General features: G+C 47.5%; 1 protein-coding gene across 2 annotated transcripts in view; it reads right to left on the reverse strand.

Moving 5' to 3' along the window:
- Positions 1–2361: 2361 nt before the first annotated feature.
- LOC126541743 (aquaporin-9-like) overlaps positions 2362–27635 on the reverse strand; it is an 87073-nt gene continuing 61799 nt past the window's right edge. The window contains exons 3-7 of one of the 2 annotated variants that reach the window (XM_050188656.3): positions 17410–17547; positions 14932–15050; positions 12408–12625; positions 9015–9172; positions 2362–4203 (exon numbers count right to left, since the gene is read on the reverse strand). In XM_050188656.3, coding sequence (XP_050044613.1) covers positions 4187–4203; positions 9015–9172; positions 12408–12625; positions 14932–15050; positions 17410–17547 — 650 coding nt within the window. In that variant the 3' untranslated portion in view covers positions 2362–4186. Of the gene's footprint in view, positions 4204–7956; positions 8193–9014; positions 9173–12407; positions 12626–14931; positions 15051–17409; positions 17548–27635 lie in introns of those variants that run through there. The other variant, XM_050188655.3, reaches the window with a different exon arrangement.

Raw genomic sequence — 27635 nt, forward strand, 5'->3', positions numbered from 1 at the left:
CTGCATGCTTTGGCTGCATACGATGACGAAGAGATGATGGAAGTGTCTGATGAAAGTGGCTTTTCTTTATTTCCTTCTTGGTAAATTTGCACACGATTCACACTTATATAGCGCACGTGTGCTTTGGGAGAGCGGACAGAACACCGATGATTAGATGACAATCGCTAGTTCTGCAGAGAGAAGGTGGAATAAAAAGGAAGGCAGGAATGCCACGCAGATCGCAATATGTGGTTAGCTACCTTGCGCTGGCGGATGGGGAAAAGCGCGAAATTATGATTAAAAAAAACCACTCTGAAGTGTTTATCAGTCGGTTTGCACACGCATTATTCCGAAGGAAGCACACTATCATTTTTGTGCTGACAATAGGCATGGCTGCTTTTGGATTTTCTGTGCTGGGAATGATGTTATAGATTGTACATAGTTTCCATAATCAACGGATGCCAGCACTGCACTCATGTGTATCGAGCACATACATTGTACCTTCAGCAGACCTAGTGTTCTGGTTGTTTAAAAAACACGGGGGGCGATACTTACGCTTCTATGGTTCCCCTTGTTCAGGCTAATGTGCGCCAAGAACTCGCCAACGTCGGCTTGCAGTCAGTTTGCACAGTGGCCAGTTCCCGGCCAACCGAATGTCCTTCACTCGTGCATACTCAAAATCGATGGATACCTCAAAGTTCTCGCAGCAATATGAAGGCCCTTGACTATTTAAAATACTTTTAACTTACAAGTTTGACAATTGTCGTCCGTTCGACGATGAGCGAAGATGCCACAGTCACAGCAAGAAGGAAGCTAAATTCTTTTCAGCATTCTAGACTTGCTTTGCAATATTAAAGTGACAAGTCACCGTAACAACTTTCGCAGTGTGATCACGATTTTGTAACGAGCATTTCTCTTGGAATGCTGCTTACACAGCGTTCGTTACTTGCATGCCACCTGCGGCTTGATCCAGTGAATACGGGCTGTATTTGCTTGAGCTGAAATGTTGTATTGCATTGGCGACTTATAGAAGTAGCGATTTGTGATGCTCCAGAGTCTCAAATCCTTGGCGCTCAAGACAACGATAAATGTACCTCGCAGTAGGCGGTGACCATTACCTAACATCTCATGGTCCAAGGTACAGAGTTTACTTAAACACGCAGTCATTTCAGAAGCGGTGACATCAGCCCCCGGACTTCTTGTACTGTAGCATTACTACCCAAGACTTCGCCTCGCTGCGTCATTGTTACCACATGAGGGCTAAGAAAACTCGAGGCACTACGTCTTAGATCGCCCGTTTGGTGCCATGGCTAGATAGCTTTTAGCTTGCCGCCCTGAAGGTTAGAGTAGCCTCACACCACTGCAGTGGTCCTCTTACCCGCATGACCCGACCAACAGCGGGAAAGCGGATCCTCTGAGGTGCAGGAGCACCCCGCATTGTAAGCAGTATTCCTTGACCTTGATTTGATCAGCGCAGGAGAAAATATCATTCAGCAGTTAGGAAGCGCTAAGCCAGACCAATTTCTGGCGTGCCATTGCTAGATGGCGCTGAAAATATGTAGCTTTTGTTGTGATCTGCAGATGCGCCCGGATACAAAAGTTTCTGAACCACACTGCAATTACCGCGAATGTTCTGAAAGGGACGTGCGTAGCATGCGGTGTTTGCCAACCCAGCTTCAGTCTACGGTTTTGATCGCATCCCAGCCACGGCGGCCGCATTTCCATGTGGGCTAAATGCGGAAACACCCGTGTACTGAGATTTAGGTGCGCGTTAAAGAATCCCAGGTTGTCCAAATTTCCGGAGTCCCCCTCTACGGTGTGCCTCATTATCAGGTCGTAGTTTTGGCACGTAAAACCCTATAACTTAAATTTTTATGTCTACGATTTTCGATAACGGGCTTCACGCTTATAACGGGAGGGAGAAAACGTTTATTTTTTTCATTTCGTGAAGTGCTTGTTTGGTTGGTTGTTAATTACTTTATTAGGTCAAGCAATGAATATGAATGGAGGTCGTTATGTTTTACCTTTTTTGCCGCATCGATGGCTCGCAAACTTCTGTTCCTCGGGCAGGCAACACGTTGGTTGTGCAGAACACAGAATCACACTGCACTGTGGTTAATTATTCGAGCACGTTTGTGCCAAGAGAATTCCCATGCAAACATTGTTGCCAAAATTTTGGCATTAGTTCGCGTTCTTCTGTCCATGTTTTCGTCTTGATCGCTGCGTTCCATTCTTCGTGGTATGTCGTGCAACTTGGCCGCGCAACCTAATACTTCACCTTACAAATCCTGCCACTGATATTGTGGCCGCTTAATGTGGGGGTTCTCTTCAACCCTCCTGGAAATCTCGACCAAATTCAGAACACGAGACAGCATCACAGGGTGACAAAAGGCAAATCATTCTTTATTTCAGTTCCCGTCACTACGCCAGAAGCTCAGAAAATGCACCAATATCGTAGTTCCAACACTTGACCGTTCACGAGCTCTCGCGTATTCCCATACGGCAGTATATATAAACGTACCAAAGCGTTAAGGCAGTGAAGACACTGTTTGATCCTACAAGCACCGACGGCAACACATCGCGCGTGCAGTACGCGCGACGAACGCTTTCTACTCCGCTAGATAACATTCTATTTCATCGCCGTATTTACGCTCCGTTTCACGATAATATGGCAGTGAAGTGAAAGTCACGAGGCTTACTCAGGTGCTCGAGCATGCGCCCGAGATGAGGCCATGATGTACGGATGCTCAGCGACATGTGCATTGACACCTCACTCTGCAGATTGGATGACGTCAGCTGCAGGTTCCACTTCAATACCACATTACTGTGGCACTGAGCATAAATTCACAGCGCGTGCAGTCCTACGGCTCGCTTTGTACTCTCGAGTCACCCTTGTTCATTCGTATACTTGCACTCGCGCCGCTCCATCAACGCGCGCGCGACAGCAGCCTCACTTCGCCTGAGTCCGGCGAGAGCGCTGGTGCAAAATTTTTATACTCGGTTTTCACTCTCTCTCAGCTCTCTCTCCCCCAGCTCGGCGAAGCTGCGGACGCAATGAGAGACCCAGCGAGGTTCTAAACGCTCCACTATAAAACTGCAAACCAGAGACGTCCTCACTCCACGTCAATTTTTTTGTGAGGCCACGACACCTGGCTTCTTGGAAGTGAAGATCCTATAGGTAGTTCTCGACTAAGCCACGGTTGTGAAAGGTAGACGAGCAGCGAAATAACTGCGATAAATAATCCATTCTCGTAAACTCTTTCGGTTTACTCTTCAGTATAGCAAGCTCACTTAGGGGATGACAACGTCTCTCCCCGGAATCAAAAACTGAGGTTCTAGTAGGTCTTTTGATAAAGATTGTGTGTTTTCTTTTACAGTGGACCTCCCTGGACATCCCGAGACATGCGACGCCCTGCCCTGTCACTGAAACCTGTGCTGAACAAGGTCTTCATTAAACCCTTCGGTCCGGTGAGCCATGGTAAGCCAGAAGCCACTCCGGACACTTAGTGTGCGACTCACTTGTAAACTTTATAATGCGCAATTCCGAAACATATGGAGCCATAAGTCATCCATAAATATACAAATGAGCGAAAACAGTTTCAGAGCTCCAAATGGTGCGTGCATGATGCCACCTGCTGGCATAGCAAAGCGGATTTGCAGTGATAAGTTCGCACTGTTGTCCGATTGTTTTCTTTTGCCATATTTAAGGAAGAAAAAAAAGGGGGGAGGGGGGGGGGGGGGTGTCACAGACACAAAGCAATGACTGTAGCGCACCGTTATAAAATTTTAAACTGTGAAAAATATATAGGGGGGCGGGGGCTAGTTTAAAGCTCGCCATGTTTCTTGAAGAAAGAAAAGAATGCACACATTCTGTAGAAGAACTTTCGATGTAATTTTTCTGCCTTCTTTCAGCCGTGTCTAGAGAGGTAGCTAGCTGCACAGCAAGATGAGAAGGAGAGTAATAATTTCAACATGCAACGTGGTTTGGGATATGGTGTACACGTATATATAGCTACGACTGCTTCAAGCTCATCTCGTTGTGTGAATGAAGGGTTCACGGGTACGTGGTTTGTGACGTAATGCGTGACTGTCACTGACATCTGCCAGTTGCAGTGTCGGTGTGATCGAGCCATGGTAACGAAGATGCGACCGTCGTCCGTTCCGAGCTGTGCGGGTGATTTCTGGAAGACGACGTTCGGTTGTTCTGCTAGGCCACTGTTTTGTCTGCAAGAAACAAAACAAGAAAAAACGACACAAAAGTGTAGAGCTAGCGAGCCTGTCGCCATCGCCGCAGACGCAAACTAAAATATAACAAAGCGGGCCAGCCGGTGGCAGCAGCCGAAGGTTGAGCTCACAGAGATCATTCCAGCAGCAAAAGCGAGATTAGCAGAGCTGCAGTTATCAGGTGAGAGAGCAAGCAAAAGCGACAACTAAAGGTTAACCGGAATGAACTTTACAAGTGGAGTTGAGTGATCATGATTGCGCTGGAGGTTAGCCCGTACGAGAGAGCAAAGGAAAGTACAGAATTGGGTGCAAAGCAAGCGGAAATGTGACGAGCGGCACTCTTCTTGTGACGGCAACCTTTACACAGGCGCGCATTTTTACGTTTTCACACTTCAACGTACATCTATATAGGTGCTATTTCGTGGGAAGACCAGTGCAAGAAAAACAACGCCTGAGGGTAGAAAGGACACAAGCATAGCCCCCTGTAATTTTTATAATGCCTTTCCAACCGCTTTGCAACACATGGGAGTCAGTGGTTCATTGCGGCGGCACCCCATTTCCCAGTCATTTTAACGCGATAGCAATAAGGATCCCGTGTCGCAGAAAATTCTGTATCGGTGTCGGCGTCGGCGGAGTTGTCCGTGAATGAGAATCGCCGTATATATTTAGGTACACGCGGGTTATATTGCCACACCACTGTGTCATTAAAGTTGCTAATACCTTCTCTTACATTGTTGACAAAGTTATTCCTCGGAATTTTGAGAATGACAGCCCAGAAACAAATGTCATGAAACATAACACCGACAGCGCATGCCTTTTCCTCTTATATTAAATCTTCTCAGACTTAGGTATTATAAGTCCGAAAAATAACAGAAACTGGGCGCTCCCTCTCAATGAGTAAACACAGTCGCTTGACGAAAACGTTTTCATCGAGTGGTCGTGGCAAAAACGCGCATCGTAATTAAAGGTTGCCGGAGATCGGCTGATGCGATGCGACGAAATTTGTGCAGTACAATGGATTGGCGCAGTGGGCACAGGTCGGGATTTGTTGTACAGTGTTGGGGAGTGCGTTTCTTCTGCGGTAAGCTTGATTAGGCTTTGATGAAGATGATATCGCGTAGAAGAAGACAGCAAATTTCTCTGAAGTCTGAGTCTATTAAACAGGTTAAGCAGGTTCCAAAGACCCACTAAGAGCTGGAAGTGATAAAAAATAACGGCTAAGTAAGAAATCCCGGCGGCTAAAGAACATGACGCGATAGTTACAAGTCCGTGAGACCGAGAGAGAGGTGAGTGAGAGATTTATTTGGCGCCGTCTCTCTCCACGCGTCGCTCCAATGCCGCGTAGTCTGCAATATGTCCCGCAACTGCCTCGATTTAGCCCGCCACCCAAACACCCTGGAGCTATTTATGTGTAGACAAGCGTTCCTAGCAACGCGAGCCAGCTTAGCGTGGAGAGGCAAGCAGTGAACTACTTTTACAACCTGCCTCCCACAACGTCTGCACACACGCCAAATATTTCTGTCTGTGCCTTGTTTCCCCGTTTCTCGCACTTTCATTCGTAATATTCCTACTCACGGTTTACGAGGTTGTTACGCACTCTGTATCTAAGCCGACAATTCAGTCTACCACAAGTTATCTTACATGAATGTCTGACTACAGTGAAATTAGTCACATGTGCGCACGTTAAGAACACGTTCCAGAAAAGTGAAAAAATAAAAATAAAGCGTGTGGGCACGTGCTATTAATTCTGTGTGAAAGAAACCGGGGCGCTTATCGGAATAAGTTCTTACGCTAAATTCCTTTGTAAGAGAATATTCCAGCCAATCCTGATGCTGGGAATGCATCATTTTTATTCGCAGGGAGAGTCCCCTCCTTTATTTCCTTTAAGACAAGTAATACGCAGTCATCTTTCTAAAGTTTGCATGTCACCAGCGTCTGATCAAGAGACGCTACGCTATATGGCGAATGTCCTGTGGTGTTTCCGTGCTCTATATATATGTTTGTCTTGAGGACGTGGTCCCCCAGAGCAACAAAGGTTTGGAAGTAGAATAGATGCCCCACTCCGCGACGTGAAACCAGCTCTAGTCCCGTGATGAACGCCCTGGGCATTTCGAAAAGGGATGTTCACACTGCTTATGACATTGTCCGTTTCCCGTGTCCTGTTTTACCGGGCGGTTTCAAAGAGTGCTTCCAGCTGAGAAATACCGTACTAAACTGCATACGGTTAGAAACAGTGTTCCAGTTTGCGAGCAGAACATTCTAGGAAAGTGCGTGTCTTGTCTCGTTTCTTCCTCGTCAGTTCTGCGTGCACATTAAGCGGTAAACAAGATAATTAAGCATTGAAGTTCGGTCTCGTCGACGCAGGTTCGAATATAATTAGCACAATATGTGCAGAAAAATATAACAAGGATGCGACAAGAAAGACACAGCAAGAACGCCAGTGTCGTGCCCTTTCCGTCCGCATCAGCGTTCTTTAGTTGCGTGTCAGTACAAAATGTGCCGTGGCTGTTACACGCTTTCTTGCTTACGGGTTGTGCGTGACAGAGTGGCTGTCCGGTTACGCACATTCCGGGGCATTGAGGCGAACGCTACAGGAAGTGCTGAAAAACAACTGCCGGCAAACGTATGCGACTTGACATTGAAGAAAGTATTGTCTTCCTTGTGAACAATGGATCGGGACGCCGGAAACAAAGCGGCGATATGCTCTCGTGCTAAACTCATAGCCACGTGCGAACGAGGAAAGAAAAGAAGAGATTGTGAATCCGTCGATGTCGCATTTGAATAAGTGCCGCAATAGCGCATCCACCGAGATCGCTCATTAAAACGCCGTTTCCGTTACATGTATGACACGCTATTTTAGTTGCACACGGAAGTTTTATATGACCCACTGCTGAAGGAGGCATTACTTAACAGTTGCCGCAGCAGCGGACTTTGTGGCTTTCGGTGGATCGTCACCGTACAGCTATAGAACAAGAGCCTTGCTCGCATTTATGCGCCCATTTTCTCTTCTTTTTTTATCTTTCCTTCTCTTCTCTTTCAATCCCCCTTAGTGCAAGGTAGCTAGTCTAACGTTACACTGGTTGCGTTTGCTTTCTCTCTCTCTCTCTCTCTCTCTCTCTCATCTTTATCCCAAACTTGGTATTCAGCACCCTCCTTCAATGAAGCTTCCTTACACAAAGAACCTTTGTAATGTAGAGGTCCACTTCATTGGTGTCGCCTGGCGACGTGATATGCGACAGATAGTAGCCGTTGAAATTACATGGTGTGTCGGTCCGCATTTTGGCGCAGGCTACATATGCCTCAAGGTGTTTCTTCCACAACTTTTCTTTCAGGAACAACTTTTCCCGTGACAAAGAAGAGCACTCAAAGAGGCAGCGAAAGATGAATTTAAATGCGAAAAAAATATGTCTGGGAAACAGACTTGATGAGACACGTGAGCTTCGAACATTCATACAGCATTAGAAAGCTGCATAGTGAGCGTTGCAAGAAAAGAAGACAAGCAAGAAAAACAAACAGTCGTGAGCACGTAAGTATTGTAGAGAAACACTTGTTATATTACTAAAGACATAAAATCGTGAACTAACTTTGTACACGATCTATTAGCAATGAAACAGGGGAAAAAAGATACATAACAAATGTCTCAATAAAAATATCTACATTTTGCTTGTTTGAGTTTTTCTTCCTTGATTCTTGTGCGCACGTATGTTTGTTCCTATGTGGAACACGTTAGTCTATGTTGAAGCACAAAGTGAATTAGAGTGACTGATGAAATGATAGCTTTATTGAATGGGGAGCGTCACATGGCTATAAAGAGGCTGATTCGTTTGGCACGAGATCTAGAATTATTTGATTTTTTTCTTCGACAGCGCTCGCCGCAGTCAGTTCCGGCGCCTTTATGTGAGCGTGTGTTGTTCCACTGTTGTCCGTAATGTGATAAGTTGCCGAGTGAAGACCAACTGTGTACACGCCCGTGTAACCGGTGATCTCACCTAGTAAGAAAGAAGGAACCAATGCAGAAACAAATGGAAAGCTGCAACATGAACTAATGGTAGAGAGAAACACAGGTAATAACTGTGCGAATCAGGTGTATTTTCACGCGACGTACTAAACAACACCAGCTGGTACGTCAGCTGGAAAACGCTCGCATTCATGCGACGAATGCGCGTGCGTGCGGTTTTCCCCCTTCTGCACTTTCGCTCTTGTGCAGAGTGTAGGTATGTGAGGTTTACTTCCCATATTGGGCGAACGGGCCTCGAATCAAAAGAGTCCTTAAGTCCACCGATTGTCGCCTCTCGACAGAAGACAGTGCACTTCAAGGTCATCATTATTATTATTATTATTATTATTATTATTATTATTATTATTATTATTATTATTATTATAAAGCTTTATTATAATAATATTATAGCCTTCGAGGTCGGTCGACACACGAAGCACGAACCTCTCTTAGGAATATTTAGTACCAGGCGTTGCTTGAGAAATACACCTTCCCTCCAGTGCATTCTAGACCAAATGCTATAAGTGCGTTAACTCTTGTTAGAAAATTTTCACTCGGGAATCGCCGTGGACTGTCACCGAAGCGAAATGATTACTGCAGTATAGAGGTGACGTTGATATCCACTTTCATGAGTCTAAGTGCAGTGTCGAGTGAAGGAACGTTCTGAAATACGGTTGATGATAGTGTTCGTTTGTAATAAGTAATTCTGTCTTTCGTGGAGAAGCCTACCACTTGCGAGAGGCAATGCGAGTGCAGTAAGCGACGGAAAGGATGCAGCATGCGCACATGCGGTCGTAACGCGTGCCATACTGACCGGCCCTGGGCGCCAGCGGCAGCAGATTGACCCCCTCGGGTCCGTCCTTGGGCTGCGGCTTCGAGATGTGCATGCCGACGCCCAATACGTACAGCCAGGTGCCGATCAGGCCGCCCAGGTGAGGCACGAACATCGGGATCCACCAGAAGTTGCGGAACCTGCGTTTGTCGCAACACTGTATTAGCACCCGACCCTTGTTTTTCCTCGGTGCTACAAGAGACGCGTAGCGGCGCGACAATCGGTCACAGGGCCGCCGAGAAAGAAGAACGCCGCATGCACGTATATATGCACGCGAATATGTCAAGCTAGCGCACACGACTCGAGCGGTCGCATTCACGTCGCGCTCTCTGGGGCCATCTGGGGCCATGCATGGCTGGTGGCCGCGGAGTGGTCGCGACGGCTTCCTCCCCTGAGCCGCCTCCAATATAAATAGTGACTCCGGACGCCCAAGCCAGCCATGCCAGCATCAGCACGACTCGAACGCGGCGAACGTGACGGCAGCATCCGTATGCCAGCAGAGTTCTCGCGCCTCTACGGCCTCCAGGAGTTGTATACGTCGCCAACCAAGCCATCTGGTTTATGCTGTTCCATGGACAGCCACTTCTTCATCAACAACGAGATGCCTCCACAGACATCTAACAAAGCGAGCCACTCATTTACTTCCGGCACACGATTCGCGGCAGCAGTTTATTGATGCATACGGGCGCCGCACAGAACTTCGGCTACAGCTGGTAAAGAACAGCGGGCACAGGTCGAAATCAGAAGGAAGGTAGATCAATTACGCTTAACTGAGCTGGATTGTAGTGTCTTAGAAGAGTGTGGGTGTAAACCAGTCGGTGAATCATGATTTGAAAAGTTACCGCGAAGGACACACCGGACGCAGAAAAACCGCGTAGTGTTGTCTCTTTCTTCGTGCCGTGTGTTCTTTTGGTAACTTCCAAATCATTATAGTGTCCCCACAAGCAGCGTATCTTAGGTGTTAAAGTGCGCCATAGAATATATAAATAGAATTTTAAAAATTCACCGACGACTACGATACTCCCTAATGCGATATTTCAGCGCAGCTCTATTCGCGATTTCATTTCGCGATAAATTGGGGCAAGGAATTTGGGAGAGACATGTATAGCAGGAGTCGGCAATCGTCGAAAATCTGATCTGCGCGTCAGGCGCGTCGGCTTTTATACATGACTCGTCGAAGGTTCCAATGTAATCGCTGGTGCCGCGTGGCGTCCAGAAAGTACTACACAATTTGCGTCGCGCATACCATCAGATTACAAAACAATCTCAAACTATGACAATCGAAACGAGCGCAAATGAGACCAAACCAAGCAAACCAAACGAGCGCGAGCGAGAGCTGACGCTAGCAGACGATATAGTACGAAACGAGTGGTCCCGCTGAGACCAGATACGAGCACGCATCGAGCGGAAGGGCATGTCACTGAAGGAGCCGCTCTCATTGTTCTCCGCCGTTCGCGGCTCGCGTCTTTCTCCCGCTCCGCGTGCGCTCTTTCATCTTTCGCTGTGCTCGTTCGCTCGGTTACGCCGCCGCCGATGCCGACGCTCTTCGCAGGAACGGGCGCAAAAGCTGCGCTCTAAAAATAAAGGCAATAAATAAGATCAGCTCTTGTAGCGCTCAATGTGATATCCCGCATTATTCGCGCCGGTGTTCGCTTTTTCGTTGATCGCACCATCGTCAATTCGCAGTCCCTGTTTGGGACGTGCCGACAGATGATGACTGGGGTCAAGAATAAATGCGCTTTCGAAATCTCTTTTAAAGCGAAGCTGTCTTAGCGAGCCCTGCCGGACTTTGCTGACCGTGGCGGCGAGCGCCGTCGTGCAGCTCACAGACAGGGCAGCACTTGTATAGTAAGGTGGCGTATTTTCAGCCCCATGTGTACTACTCCTCCAGATGTGCCGGTCGCCGGCTTCACTCCACTTCACATAATTACCTTAAGGACCCCTCTAAGGGTTATTACATAAGGGGCGCATATACAGAAATAATTAGCTACATTAATCACGTGTTATTAACGTGACAGGAGTCTGTTACGTTCCGCAAAAAGGGTGACGGGCAGGTGATAGAGGCAATTCTGTGGGAAAGCTCTGTTCTCTATGAAGTTGTGCAGTGATATACTAACAAATGGCCACTAAATAGCCGAACTGCAACAAATATGCGCCGCACGAGTCCTTTGTTAAAGCGAAGCTTTTCTGTGGCTTCTTTCGCGGGGTTTGGCGCATCTGCTGGTCGGTTTCTCGACGCATAAAGTGCGCCGACGCAGTAGAGGCCGACAAAGTGGGCCGATCCCGGAGACAGCGCAATGCGCGGCCGCATGGGTAACGTGGTGAGATGCGTGATGCCGTCTTGCCTGGCAGGCAGATAATCGCTATATGCTGCAAAACACTGCGCAGAAGATGAACATTTGTATATAGCATTAGTATATATATATGCATATTGCATTATATATGCATTAGCATATATAGCCTCTTCACATAGATGCCAATATGAGCGTTGAATGTAAACAAAACAATTAGCCAACAAGAGCCCGCCTCTTTGAAAGCGTTCCACCACCATTGCAAAAGGATAGAAAGTTGGGCGAGTTGGTACAGTAAAATATTCTTGGATTGTAGCGCGAAGTGACACACACACACAGACTAGAAGAAAGCATTCGTCCTGTCTTCTAGTCTTTGTGTGTGTCACTTGGAGCTGCAATCCAAGAATGCGTTCCACTTGTTTCAGAGAAGATACGCCGCCTTGGGTACACCATATGTGAGGCCTTCGATATACGAGGGCGAATCAGAAAGTTTTTGCCCCTATTTTTTCAGCCAAATTACGACTATGCGAAGTCAGCACATCCTATTCCCAGCGGGGGGCCTTTCTTGGACCGACACGACCTTATCTGCCGGTGGCTCCGCGGCACGGTGCTGCTGTCAGCTGTTGAAGATGGCGACTGTGCTTCACACATCCACGGCGTACGAGCAACGAAGTGTGATTCGTCTTCTATGAAGCAAGGGACGAACGCCCGTCGAAATCCACGGGAAACTGCAACCCACGTATGGGGTAAGGTGTCTCGCTTTGAGAAGTGTGGGATCTTGGCTTTGCGATTCACGTGCAATGATGAAGCCAAGACAGCTCTCCGACGGTATAGTTCCACAGTCAACCGGACAAATTCACACAGGGGCATCTCAAATTTAGAGCTGCGATGGGACAAACGTCTGAACCGGTGTGGGGGCTATGTGGGCAAATAGTGTATAAGGTACGTAAAATAGTACGTTATATTTGTAATCACCTGTATTTACCTTATTTTGGCTAATAAAAAATAGGGGCAATGACTTTCTGATTCACCCTCGCACATATCTGCTACGGGAAGGTACACGCAACGCTTCAGAAATACTTACGTGAACGTCTCGGCACCGTATCCGACGAGCGCGCTGAGCACGCGTGCCGGAAAGTCCCTGGCGGGATTGACGGCGGCCATGCAGTTGGCGCCGTAGGCCCAGCACAGCGCCACCACCATGATGCCGATGAGGAAGGCGTGCATGCCCTTGGTCGTGTTTGCGTTGCGGTCGTCCAGGATCACCATGATGGTGAACATGAGCAGGGCCGAGCAGATGATCTGCGAAGACCACGGTCGCCTTCACACGCACTGCGCCTACACCAGTCATTGTCGCTTTTTTTCCCTCTAAAAGTGAAAATTACCATTTCATTTCCCGTTCATACAAAATGGTGGCCATAGTGGAGGACCTCAGACTAATTTAGGCCGTCTGCGGTCCTTTAACGTACGCGAACGCCATATTCATATCCATTTAGTCACCGCGGCGAGTTAAAAGTGCGCTATAAGAAACGACGCCAAAACAATAAATCGGTTACGTTTGTAGCAAAACGTTTCTTAAATCCAAAGTAAAGGAAAAGTAAAGATTATTTTAAACGGACTGGAAATTTTCTGCTTTAAGATGTTCCTGAAGCGATGTCCTTGAAAGCGTCGCAACAAACGAACTTATTTCATACACCATAGTAATATGCCCTGTCTGCGAACAGGTGAGGACATGTAAATATTAAGACGCGGTTATCCAGAGGCTGATGACAACGAAGCAGAACTAACTCCCTTGTTCAGTAAAGAAAAATATACGGTAAGTTAGTCAGTGTCTTGACCGAAAGTAATTTCACCGCGGTGACGATTGGAGATTTGACACGAACTGCGATGTTTGCGTTGTACTACTACAGGTCAGGACATTAGGAAATGTCCTATCCTAATTCTAGTGGTTCTATTCTTGTGGTTCTAGCCCACAAGGTCGCGCCGGACTCGATACCTTGGAAGGAGTCTGAACGAAGCTTCGCGCAACTGTGTTTTCTTTGGCGAGATCAAACTGAGTGCAACTGCGCAGAACTAAAAAATTAAGCGGGGCGCGCGCGTTCGCCAGATGCGAGAGCCATGTTTGTGTTTTAGTAATAAGCGGATCAGCTTATAGCGTACACGCAGGAATCGAAGACAAGAAGGCATTCGCCGTGCTGGAAAGGTTTCCATTCAAGGGCTGCCTGCGAACGGGTGCGACATTGCTTTCTCGATTATACTGGCGCGAACTGCAGCGCGTTGATTCTATCGCAGTTCCCAAACAACGGCTGGCCTCAACGAACCCAGGCTGGACGGCCTGTTTTTCTCTCGCCTGCGCAAGGCCGGGGGCCCCCGCGAGGGACGAAGGGCAAGGGCGCGGTACGTAAGGGGGCTGCGAGGTCAAGTGGGCCGCACCGCGCGCAGGATGCGCCCGAATGGCGGGCGGCTAAAAGCGGTAGCCACGCAGCTCTCCGGACGCATTCTTCTCGGACAAGTAGGGCGCGTCAACTCGAGCTTGGCGCTCTTCCATCGCTCTGTCGCTGTTACAGCTAGAAAGTGCGTACTTAAACGAGATGAAACTGCATTTATTTTTGAAGTACGAAGCAGTGACCCCAAAGGTTGTCGCACTCGCCGGCGTTTTCGCTCTCCTCAGTTTTGCCGGAGATTCAATTGATAGCGGCCTCCAGTGGATGACAACACGACTGAGACGTGAGACCGTAAGCACGGCCAAGCGAGGCGCCGGTTGCAGTTGTGTTTACACGGACCCTAGAAAAAAACAATCTATTACTGATAGTTACTTTGACCCAATGCGCTGAGCACGAGGTCACGTGTTCGACTCCCTTCCCCGGTGGCGTATTTTGATGTAAACGGAATGCAAAAGCCCTCTCCATACGTAAACAGAATCTCGAAAGTTCTCGGGCTCCTCAATGGTGTACGCTCACTTCATGGATGAAGAAAGCTAAGGCTGCTTTTTTTTTTCCCAAGCATAGTTACTGTGTGCTGTCAAACACGTATTCTGCAGGTATCGCTCAATTTATCACCGCATTAACAAGGAGTAGCACTCTAGGTGTGCCACCATGAAAACCTATTTCTTTTCAGTAAATAGCCTCGTTCTCTTTCTTTCTCTTAGACATGGAGTTAATCAGATGAGGCAAGTAGTTGTGCCTGCAGAAGGCAGTAACCAACACCTCTTTTGATTTGCATCAGAACACTACAGCCAGAAACAAAATATGCTCAGTGGAGTTGTTCATTTATAACTAACACTCTATCGTGTCCAAGTACCATGACACGTCAACTAGATGTAGTACAAGTACAACGTCTAACGTAGCTGCTCAAGAATTAATGCTACAGAAGACTCTTGCGAAGATGATCTGCCAACTAGTGAAATAGAAAACGTATTTGTTTTCTATAATAAACATTTTCCTACTCTTCTAGGTCGCAGAAAACTCCTGCATGCATCTCTCAATTGAACGAATTTTCGCTAGAGCGAAAAAAAATACCAGGTCGTTCAGCTGTTCGCTCAAGTATAGTGCTGCATTTCACTCTACTGACAGCAAAACAGGCGGTGACGCAAGCACTATCTCGCTCACCGTGTCGAAGACGCAGACGGAAAGGTGCACGTTGTCGTTGGGGTAAGTGGTGAGCAAGATTCCCGTGCCGTTCTTCCCGAAGATTTGGCGCTCGCCGCCGTCGACGCTGTCCAGCAGGTCTGCACGCAAGATGAGTTCACACGCTGTCAGAACACCCTGTTGCACATCATCGCATATTTTCCTATTGAAATCGTGTTTATTTGGAAGAATTTTCGCTCAAAAAAATATAAGGGGGGGGGGGGGGGGTGCTGAAAAGGATAAATGAAGGCAGAGAGGTTAAACAGTCACTGAGCCCGGTTAGCAACCTTGGTCTAGGGAAGGAAAAAGGTGAAGGAAAGCAGATTTGAGGTGAAACCACGGTTTGGACGTGGAATGGAGGGTTCAATAGCTAGCTAACCCAATGGGAATAATTTTCTTTTACTTTATGTCCGTTCTGTAGAACTGAACCTGAAGAAGCACCCAGCCTAGAGGAGTCTTGTGTTTAAACACTGAAAGCCTAAATAGTTTATTCCAGAGGATATATACGGAAATAAAAAAATATACACATTCCCCCGTTGGACTTGTGGTTTTTGTTGCCGCCACCCTTTACTACCAATCCCTGTCCCCCTTCGTCCCGACTTTCTTCGCGGAAGAATTGGTAACGCTATTTCTCACAAAAGTGAAGTAATGAGACAAAGTGACGAAGTGGGCACGTTATAGTGAGCAAGTGGCGTGGTCCACGTTACACATTTCGCTCCATCCCCCTCGACTCGGCTTGTTTTAATCTCTTGCACGGCATGAAACGTTGCATCACCTCCTTGTACTAAATGAGTGCCCGGACACGACGCGAAATAGACAGAATTCCTGAACATACAGAAGGCTACACACGTGTCCAGCAGGCTGCTGAAGATGCGGGCCCTCGTAATGAACGTCCGACGCCGCAGAGTATACGCGGCCGGAATGAACGATGACGCGGCTCATCGCCTCCCGCGCCCTTCCATGGGCTTCTACACGCCCGGTAATCCTTCTTCTTCAAGTTCACGGGCACCTTTGACTCTGCTATACACCACGCTCCTCTATCTTAATTCGTTCTATTTTGTTTTGTGCCTTCGTGCGACAATTGCCTCAATGAGACAGTAATTTTTTTATTATTTTTTCTTTAATAGACGGGCGGCGGGGAAGGCAGTCCATATTTTCTGGCGCTAGCAGCCTCATTCGCCTTATGGATATTTCATACTTCTCTCTTTTACTTGTGCATGCCGTGCGTTTCTCAAACGACATAGTTCGAGAAACGCGTGGCACATTGAAATATTGAAAGCAAAGAAATATTGAACGTCTAGAACACATTTGAGGCGTACGAAGTCGAGTTTATATTTTTGTTTTTTCTTAAAAGGTTGCGTACATATTTTTGCGCAAGGAAGCTAACGGAGGCCTGCTAATGCAGTGGGATTATTAGCAGCAGACGCAGCAACATCTCACGCTTGCTCTCGAATATACATATATATAGCACGACACCTGCTACGCTTATGTAGCTTCAAATCCATTTTTGATAAAGCTGCATGTTCACTCTTACGTTTGATATATATAATGCAGGAGGTACGTAAAAAAAAAACTTATGTGAGATAACGCCACGCATCCTTCCCAACGTCAACCACTCTGGTAAACAAAACCTGCCGTTTGCTGCACTATTGACAAAGAGTACCTATAGATACATGTATAGACGTTCATTGCCATCTTTTATCTTCTTAATTCCACCATATGTACCGGTAACGAAAGTTTATCACTAAAGGCAGCTTAGCAATCATTCGTTCTTTTTTTTTTTCCTTTACATGTTGTCTAAGTGGTTCGCTCAATTAGAAGAAACAAATTAACAGCCTCGGTAACTTTATACTTCTCTCGCTCTTTACTTCGAATGTGAACGATACCGAGAGAGCGCACACAATTCGAGAACTGACGGTGTCAGGGTATCTACTACGTTGACAGTTTCATCAAACTCCCTGGTTTTCCCAGGTTTTCCCTAACTAGATTTAGAAATTACCTGGCAGACTATGACACTGGCGTTTAAGACGATGGAAGAAATGGTACTTTCTAGCTTGCCAAGTTAGTACACTCGTCACTCATCAGCGCAGAATGTCTGTAGTGGCAAGACGGCGATGTAGCCAGTTGTGGCGTTGTAGTCAAAGAATATCCTCCCGCTCGCAAAGAAAAAAGTGTTATTATTATAGTAAGCCCATGAAAACACCCTCGTGAAAAAGAATATATATATATATATATATATATATATATATATATATATATATATATATATATATATATGAAAGGTGTATGAAAGTCCTGGCTATGTTACCATAAGAAATATTGCGGCATTTTTTTTTTTCTAAGCGTACAACATATCCCGAGTCACTGCGAACGATGAAGGGAACTTGCTACAGTTTTTTTTTTTTTTCTCGATGTTCGGTAAATAGGAACCCATTGCAGGCAGGTGTGCCTCTTCCGTACCAATGTAGTTGAAGTAGAGGATGGCCGAGGCGAGGAAGGCGCCCAGGTGCTGTCCAAGTATGTAGTGCGGTACCTTGCGCCATGGCAGCTTGCCAATGCTGGCGAACGATGTCGTCACAATCGGGTTCACGTGGCCACCTGCAAAAAGGAGTTCTGTTGCAGAAGGTCCAGAGAGACAGAGAGCGAGAGAAAGAAAAACAAGAGGAAAGGCTGGGAGGTTAATACCAGGCAGAAAATTCCGATTTGCCACCGTCACAGGGGGAATGTGAAAAGAAATTTGAAGAGTTAGAAACGAAGAAATAATGTTGTGCAAGGAAACGGAAATCGGCGCACAAAAACCTGAGGCAGCACACATCGCTGTCACAGCTTACACGGCATGGAGGTGCTGCAGTTCGTACGTCTATTTCGCGCCCCATTGGCGCAGCAGCGGCGAAAAATGGTTGCGTCATATTGTTACAATAGTGAGTCACAAATCTAACTATTTACAGGGTAAGCGCGTGCCTAGGAAAATAAAAGTACAACCTTCGATGCACAACGATAGCGGCGAGTACACAGGCGTCTAAATCTGATCTACGAGTTGAGTGCGTCGGCTTTATTTACACGACCCTATCATTATGCATTCCGGCGTGACGATCTTTTGCTCGTGCACGTTCCAGAATGTACACCTCTGTTCGAGTCGCGCGCGCTATTTCATTACACAAGTTTCTTTCATTATAAAATCGGCGACAACGTTCGGGCAAGTTCCGGTACACGAAGGCACGTCTTGCGCCGAGCGATAACTTTGTAACAGTAGCCGGCCGGTGCAATATTGACAACAGAAAAAAGATAACCCTTGTACGCGTGCCAATATTAATGGCATCGAGAGATGGTTATTACATTCACATAAAGATTACTTGGTCACGTTCACACACTAAGTTCCATAAAATTACCACGAAAGTTCAGATGAAAGTCAGTTGCCATATGCCCCGCCGAAGTATTGGGCAACTAAACGCGCCTTGAGAAACGGCCATTAACTTCACAGGGCTTTCGTTTTATATGGTCTTAAAAATACTTATTTCCTAAATTTGGCGTAAAAATATTTGTGGCTGAGCAAATGCTCGCGTTTGTAAGCGCTCTCGCAAAACATGATATGCAAGGCTCTGTGACCGCGCCAGCATAATTACCACCCATGCTTTAGCATTTTTCCTTAGCAGCAATTAAACAGCTGTTGCTTTTAGTAAAACTCGTGCATCTTAAAGCGATCGCTGTTATATGACCTCTGCTTTGCTCATATTGACGTACTGCTTCGAACGTAAATCAATCGCAGCTGCAGCCAGAAAAAAAAAGAAAAATCGCCGGTCCAGGATTCAATCCTGTACACCACCAAATGCGCAACCACGGAACTCATGCGCGAGCAGCTTTGAAAGCGTTGCATAAAACCGGCTAGCACAGCTGCGCTTCCATGTTTTGGACCATGGCCGGGGAACGCGCAGCGCGATGAAGATGATGACGACAATGATGATGATGGTGGTGGTGGTTAATTTTGACATCCCCTCTGAAACGGGGCGGCGAGAAATAGTCACCCAGCCTGCTTGAGCTAATCAAGTTAAACTACATCTATTGCAATCTAACATACTGCCTATCAATCCGTCATCTTATCGCTCTTCATTAAATCTTCTAGCGCTATATTGTACAGTGGCCTACGCCTGTTGTCATTGTCGGTATCGCGTACGCCCTCTATACTGCACGGAATGTCGGAAACACGTGTACCGAGAAACAAAAAAAGACGATGTCGGCGTGCAGTTTCTCTGACTATCGCGCTACGCCTTGCCCATCCGAGATCTGCGTGTGCTTGTCCTCGACAAGCCGTGTGCAATTCTCAGCCACTCCCAAACGCCAAGCTCTCTTCCCTTACACGAGGCAAATAAATGCGATCAGGTAAAACGCGCAAGTACAAATCGGACAATTAAGATTGCAGTTGGCGCCGTGACTGTACTTGAGGCTTGCACGGGACTAGCGATATTTTTTTGTTTGTTCAAAAGTTTTGAGTAATGACTTCAGCCTAACAAATTATACGAGAATACGAACAAGAACCGCCGGCCATTGTCGCAGCCCGCACGAATGCCACCCATTATGCAAAGTCAGTTAATTGCGGACGCCTATATGAGCACGATGAAAAACCCGTCGACTCCGCCTCTCTCTCTCTCTCTCTCTCTCTCTCTCTCTCACGTGGTCACTCGAGCACGGCGTAACTTTTTCTCATTGTTAGGATGGGCGTAGAAAAAATGACCTCTTATAGAACGAGCTTCCTTCGTGTGAAGCAATCTTCATATACGGCCGTCCTTGGAAAGAGTGATTGGGAAACCGCTGACGCGAATGGTAGTTTGCCCGCAAGGTAAAACGCCGGAGTTCCCGTTTCGGAGACAATGCCAGACGTCGTGCCAAGCGTTTAGGCTTTCTTATCGTTATGCAAAAGTGATGTCGAGCGTTAGGTCGGAGCGGCAGGCTGAAGGCATAAAAATTACGCTCGCAGAGATGTCGCATAGATTTCGCCTTTTCTCTCTTTAATGAATCGGAAAGCCTGGAGCATGTAGCTAGCCTGTGGCGTGTACTCAAATAACAGTCGCATTTCTCGAATCTGCAAAAGGAACTACAGCCAATGAAAACAAACCTAAGAAAGCAAGAGTGCTAAGAATATAGTGCTGTAACACTTGCGTATCCTACAACGCCGTGTATCACACGCAGTGAAGTGCTTTTCTTTTAGTAGATAGAAGAGGAAGCGATAGCTGCAAAACAACTTCATTTTTTCTTTCAAAGTAAATGCGATACAAGGAAATGCTTGCACCAGTTGAAGCGATGTGAATAAAATTCATTGCGTGGAAAAAGAAAAGCATAAATTATTACTGGTACAATTAAATATAGTTCATTTAAACAGAAACGTTGCTGGACCAAAACTACGATTATGTAACACTTCAAATAAAGGTTTGTTATTTCTGCACACTGCATCCAATTGAACGTAAATGTGGACAAACCTTTGTGTACTACTTCAAAACATAACTGCTATCGTTACCGTGTTAACGTGAGTTTTGCAGAAGTTGAAGTGATAAATTATTTGTATAAACATAGTAAGAATGTAGTAGATGTCGCTCGCCCACTTCAAGGTATTTATTAGCCGGCAATGAGCTCACTGTGCAAAGGGCCTTCTTACAATGGACGCATATGATTGAAAATTAACTATGGTATTATTGCGTATAGATATTGTGGAGGTGTGGTTTTCTTTTTTCGTTTCATTCTTTTTTTAATCTTTTATTGAGTAATGTAGAATCATTTATACTCTGCGGACTGCGGAATCCGATTAAAAGTTTAAATTTTTAGGCAGTTGGAGACGGCAGCCAGCAAGAACCTCACAACACTGTGTTATAAGAACACACTGGCAAAGGGCTGGTAACCGTATACCAGGCTGTTGTTGTTGTTGTTGTTGTTGTTGTTGTTGTTGTTGTTGTTGTTGTTGTTGTTGTTGTTGTTGTTGTTGTTGTTGTTGTTGTAGCCTGTGATGCGTGTGGCTCCTACCCACGATGGGGGATTGGCCAAGAAATGGGTGGATTATTCGAAATTATTATGGAGCATAAATTTCCTAATAGCTATTGAAATAGCATTGAATAGTGCAGAATTACCTGGTAAATAAGATCAGGAAGGTCATATTGAATGAGTAATAATTAATTTAAAAGTAAAAATAAAAAGAAAGGAATTTAGCAGGGCATTCCAGGCTGCGTGCCCAGTCCGCGGATGTAGTCAGCTTTTTCTTTCAAATCACGCGGCGCGCAAACTTCTGATGCCGATCGTACTCGCAATCGCCTCGTTCACCGATCACACGCGGAAGAAGAATGACACCAACAAAGAGCTGCCCCCGCAGAATTTCAGCTTCGACTCTTCCCTAAGCTGAAACGACGACGCAACATTCGCTTTCTCCACCCCGCCGGGAAGAGGTGTTACAGCCGACGAGACGCGACAGCGTCACGCATCCGAGCACCCAAGCACGCCTCCAACGTCGCGTCTCTTTTCTTCCTCGTATAGCCTCAAGTGGGCGTCGAACGACGCGCTTTTCTCAGAAATCTCGGAAACGCGACGCAGGTTATAGCGCATGTCGGCTGTGTCGCGCTTATAGTCTTGTCTGTCAGCTTGTCGCCTCTCGGTGTTTCACGAACGACCCCCGTCGCAGCATCACTAGGTCGACGCTTGCTATACGCACTCAATGCACCCCGTACTCCACCCATCCCTTGCCACAATAACCAACCAATTTTAGTGTTGTCACATCTTCACTTAAGATGTCTTGTGCGGGTCTTGTGCCTTGTGCATGTCTTCTGCTTGTTCATTCGAATTAGCGCGTTACAGTCGCCTTTTTTTTCCTCTCTTTTCATCTAACATTCGTGTTGGTACTGGTGGCCGCTATTGGCGCATTGATCGCCTGCGCCTCGCTCAGGTGTTCAATCTTTCGTGTGGTTCTCGCTCATGAATCGTAAAATTCACCTGTGTTGGGTGCTCCTGTTCCTTGTCCGAGATCGCAGGCTATAACACGGTGTCGCCTTAATGTCCGCGAACTACTAACGCGATGCACACTTTGAGCATATGAATAAATGCGAAGTTGATAAGTAACCAACCTGAAGGTCATGCACAATGACTCACGGACAATGCGTTTTATAGACATCTTTCCCAGTATCTAAACAAGACGGGCCTCCGTGCCTATATTTAATTTCATTCCGACATATACCACGTGGCAACACAGGCGAATAAAGGAAAGAGTGCGTGAAGCCGTATTCATATACTATGGGGCTCTTGCATTGCCCAGGGGGCGCTGCGAAAAAGGTGCTAAAAAGCGCCCTCTGTCCTAAAATGGGTCGTACCAAGCTCGGTCGTCTGCTTCGGAAAGCACGTTTACAATATAGACCCGCCACTTTCGGTTCTGTTGTATCACGGCCTGCAGCGAATATCGGCCGCCGAAGATTTTTTCAGGAGTGGCACGCTGCGTAAAAGCAAGAAATTATGCAGTGCCGACTACGTGTATGCCGTTCAAGAATTAAGCGGCGAAGTTTTAGCGCGGTGTCAATCGCAAGTGAAGCGAGTCGCGTACGAAGTGGAACTTCAGGTAAGGTTTGCACGCTGCTAGATTCAGGCGCAGAAACGCGAGGGAATGCTTGCTATAAATGAATCCACAGCAGCGATAAGCAGTCATCATGTGTACGGAACTGCTTGAGCACACGGCGGTACGCGCCGCAACGGCAGCAGTCTTTCGGCATACCGCGATGTACGAACTGCTCGAGCGCACGATCGTACGCGCCGCGACGGCAGCGGTCTTTCGACATGCCGCGAAACGGCGGGTCTCCTGCAATCTTTGTTGACTGCATGCCGCTAAACAAGTAGTTATGCCTGCGTTGTAGTAGCGGCCATCTGTCCCTTTTAGTAACTGCAGTAATAACTGATGCAATGCATATGAGCTCGCACGTACGTGCGAATCGCGCTGCAGCGCGAGCTCGTGCGCTGCTCGCTTGATGTAGCTTTTAATTACAACGCTCGAATATCGATCTGCTGTAATCAATACTATCTGGCTGCGCTGCCTCAACATGCTGGCTTGAGGTCAAGTATGAGCACATTTAACTCTCTAACCTGTGCTGCTCGTAGTGGGGTAGTGAATTGTCACCGAATCAGCCCGGCCATCTGTGGTCATTTGCACACACCTGGGCACTTCACCACTTCACACCGGTCGAATTGTTAATTGTCGCGCTGTGGCCGGGTTTCGAATCGTGAATCACCAGCCATGCCTGCTGCTATGTCGGTCTGCCGTCGGGACTGTAGGTGCAAAAGACCAAATTTTAGAACGCAGATCTATAATCAAGCAAGCTTCAAGACAGGTGAAGCAGTCAGCATGGCGCGAAGTTTCGCTTACCCAGCGCGACGAACTGCAGTTATACAGCGCGCCCGACGCTCCGCTTCGTGAGGTCTTGAAGGGAAACGATAGAATCGGATGTTGGGATTCAGGCCTTCTTGTTCATGGCAGCCCACGACGCAGCAGTATCGACGGTGACGCTTTTTCGATGCTGAGCTAGGTCCCTCCGGATCGGCGTCGCCGATTCCTTCTGCTTCCAGCATTACGTCCCACGGCACACGGAGAGTCCGTTTTCGTTAAACTATAGGCTGCGAGCAGCTCGCAGCGTGGTCGACGTAGTCTGTGAGAAGTGACGAGCCTTTTCGCACTCGCAACAGGGCAGAAAAAAGTGCGAATCGACGCAAAACTCTGCTTAGAAACGTGCTTCGCCACAGCCAGGGCTCAATACGACCCAAGCTGGTACGACCCAGATGTCGTTTCCCGCGCCGCCACCAGGCGCCGCTACTATACATCAAACTCCAGCGCAAGACGCCCATAGTGCTTTTATTGCCTGTCCTTCTTTTATTTTGTATGAATTTGTTATTAACTACACTGGCGCAGGGCGACTATTCAGTAGACTTTGTTGCTCGTGCTTCAATCATTTGATTAGCCATCCCCGATCAGCCATAGTGACTGCAAGGCTCATATACCGTTGACGGTATACATGACGGTGTATTATAAGTTAGCTGGTGAGCGTAACTCGCGTTACTGCGACAAATACAGCTGGTACGTTTTGTTCAAAGGAAATACCCGCAGATACTAATACGGTTAGGCCATTGTTTTGTAATATCATTCAAACTGCGGAATTAAAAAAAAAAATTAACGGGGATTCAATGGACCCCGCTAATGCCTGTGGCGTGCGTACTGCTCTGTTATTCGCGAGAGCCGCCGCACCCACTCTATTTACATGCGTGTCAGCGGTGTGTAAACAACTGCATACGAGAGAGAGAGAGAGAGAGAGAGAGAGAGAAAGCTTCTTTTAATGCTAAACAAAAATCCTTACCGGCGTGTTTGTAAACAAACTGGCACAGCGCAGGTTAGAAGGGCAGGCGAAAAATGTTGCCACTCCTTGACTTTTTCGCTGTTCGCCACTCTGATTAACACGCTTTGGAAAATAACACGGAAATTTGGGCACGTCAATTAACCTTTCTTTCCGAAGAAACTCGCGTCAGGAGAGTCGGTCCTCTTTCTTTTCTGTTTTGCCTGCACTGAACGCGATGGCAGTGCCGCCGCATCTTCGTGAGGTTACGCTCGCTAGCTTGTCTGCAGAGAGCGTGGAGGAAGGAAATAGATTCGGAGGGAACACTGCGTCACACAGCCAGCCTTGGTAAGCCAACTCCTCGTGAAGCCACTCTCTGCGCTCTTTCACGCGAAAAGTCAGCCCAAGACGTGACAAAATGTTGTTGTTCCCGTCAGTTATTCAATTGATGCGCACCTGTTCGGCTGCTCTGATTGCAAAGCGTGCAGAGCACGGACAGGTCGAACACCGGAAACTTACCGCGCGCTTTCACGTGACGGTCACGCATTGGGCCGATACATTTGGCTTCAATCATGTTGCGCAATGCTCCCTCGTAGTTGCGTGGCCGGGCGTAACAATGGAGGCGACGGGCACTCACAAATTTGTTGGCGCCTCTGACGCTATCACCAGAAACTCAGTTGGCGCGCGTTTTCTAATCTAGCAAGAAGAGCACTTGGCGACAAGTTTTGAAAATGCCACTGTGCAGAGCGGCGGGCTGAGAATAACAGTAAGAAGCGGAACGTCAGTGGCGATGTTCTGCACCTTCAACGAGGAACTTTTCTACGCTACGCCTTCTCTTTGTTTACAAACGCAGAGCTCTTCCATAACCGTTACGTAAGCAGTTCGAGAAGCACCACCCCAGAAAGAACAGGCAGTCCTTCGCACGCTCTTCGCTCAGCGGAGGCTTCAAAACAAAACGGGCGCCTTCTGGTCGCCATGACAAATGGTGCTCGGCGCTCGCCCTTCGTGAACCCTTTCCTCTTTCCTCCAACCGTGCACTATAGGTCGGCCTGCCAGAATTAGTTGCCGCGGGGTTGAGTCCGACGCCTGGTGCCAGGCCTAGGAGTGCCCTCTCTCCCCCATCTACTCCCCCTATCTCTCTCAGAGGCCTCAATCGGTCCAGCCCGTGCTCCCTCTTACGTCGCTCGAAATTCCGCCGCGTGACGTTCACTCTTCGTCGCACTGCGTTGTCGCAAACATGGCCGACACAGTGCGCCTGAAATAACACGCGGAGGATGGAGGCGCGTTCTCCCTGGCCTGGCGTTCACGCGATGCGAAGAGGCAGACACCGGAACAGTGTATAAGTTCGAGCCAACTAGCCCCTCCCCCCCCCCCCCCTCGTCCTTCATGGAGCGACGCTGCGGGATCTTGGCCCAGCGGATTCAGCACTCTTTCTGCGGTAGCCACTCTCGAGGCTGAGTTTTTCTTTTGATGTTTTAAGCTCCGCAGTACTATCCACAGTTTCATGAATGTTCTGAAATCTGTGTTCCAGGTGCAAGGCATCGTGTCGCGTGTGATTTCCTCCCCTGACAATCGCACCTAAATAACTGCGCAACAGGCGCTCACGGGAGCACTGCCCTAAACACCGTCATAGAAAAAAGGAAATGCACAAGGAAGCACACAAAAGAGAGGCACACGATAAGCGCTGTGACCTGTCCCGCATTTTCAATTTCCTGTTGTATGAGCTCACTTTTCTTATCGCAAGGCCATATCAGCGACCTTAAGTACAGACTGTTCTGAACGGAACTACTCAAGAAATCCATAAGTTACAAAAGTGTGTGTGTGTGTGTGTGTGTGTGTGTGTGTGTGTGTGTGTGTGTGTGTGTGTGTGTGTGTGTGTGTGTGTGTGTGAGAGAGAGAGAGAGAGAGAGAGAGAGAGAGAGAAGTGGCTTTCTTTGCTTGCTTCTTTGTTTGTCTCAACCAACCAACACGTATTTTTGACAATGATATAGGTAGTGGTTGTATGGTTGTGTTCAATGAAGCATTTTTACTCTTTACGTCCAGTGACGCGCAGTTCTGACGGTGACCAACGCTGATGCCATCTCGTGTGGCATCACTGTTTTCGGCGTATATGGCGTCTTGTGATCTAAAATATCTACAGTCTACATCGCGAGCGTTGCAAACGCCCAACACAACCAACACGCATGTTCGCAGCACCGACGTGTAGAGTAACAACGCAAAATCTCCCGTGGCATTTCGCGACCGTGTGAGCAGAACACAGAAGTTACTTGTTGACGCATAATAAATCTACTCTGCGCTCTTTAATTGGGGATCTCCATCGCGTTGGGCATACTGTCTCGCCTACGCATATGGCGAGGCACAAGAACAAGAGAGAGAAATGGCACGTCAACTCTCACTTCATGCATGCGAATGCTTTTCTAGCGTCACATCCTTGATAAACGCGCAAGTGTGCAACTGCTTTTTTTTTTCATGCTTGTTCTCTCTCTTCTTAGTAAAAAGTAATTGCTCGTCCAGCATCTTCTCGATCCCCCGCCTCCGCTTTAAAGTTCTATATCACTCCCGTTTCTTGCACGCTCTCAAGCTGACCAAGTTTTTTTTTTTTTTTTTTTTTCAGTTTGGGAGTCAGAAGGAAGTCTACCAAGCAACACATAACGAAAGCATCGGAGTAGAAGACGCCGACGGGTCCGGAGAGGTAGGTTTATTCGCAGCCGGTGGAACCGCGTCAAGCATACGCAAGAGATGAAGGAGCGGTGGTGAGAAGAAACAGCCGCCCGAGGCGACAGCAACGAAAGCGCCGTCGCTCTACGCGTGCCGCGCTGCCGCGCCCTTCACCTCCAAGAACGGTGCCAAGAGGAAAGAAGAAAATTTCGAGAGCAGGCTGGGCGCCGAGCGGGCGCCAGGCAACTTCGGCAGACGAGCGCTTTTATAATGAAAGGCCGAAGAAGGCGGGTATAGCATGAACACGGTAGTCGCCTTACAAGAATAATATCACACACTGTTTAGATCACAGCCGCGTTTAGGTAGACACTGTGACGTAAGGATGACATTGTGCGCAATCATGTACACGCACAGGCACAGCGTTGTACGCCACCTTGCACGGCGGCTATGCACTCTTAAAACGGTCGAACCCTTCGTGGTGTTCATTTGTCCCAAACAATAATCGCCATCTGCCTTGCTTGCGTTTCCTTTCTTGAAAAACTCGGCGCTCGCTACTTTCCTGTCGAGAATGCTGTGTCACGCTGATAACGCGCAAGCCGTTCGTGACTTGGAAGCACCGGGCTCGCCGCGTTAAAGGAAGGGTGGTGGTGGTGGTGGTGAATTGTAGCAACCGGCGGGTTTAGCTTGGCG

This window comes from Dermacentor andersoni, chromosome 2 (genome assembly GCF_023375885.2).
Source record: "Dermacentor andersoni chromosome 2, qqDerAnde1_hic_scaffold, whole genome shotgun sequence".
Lineage (NCBI taxonomy): Eukaryota > Metazoa > Arthropoda > Arachnida > Ixodida > Ixodidae > Dermacentor > Dermacentor andersoni.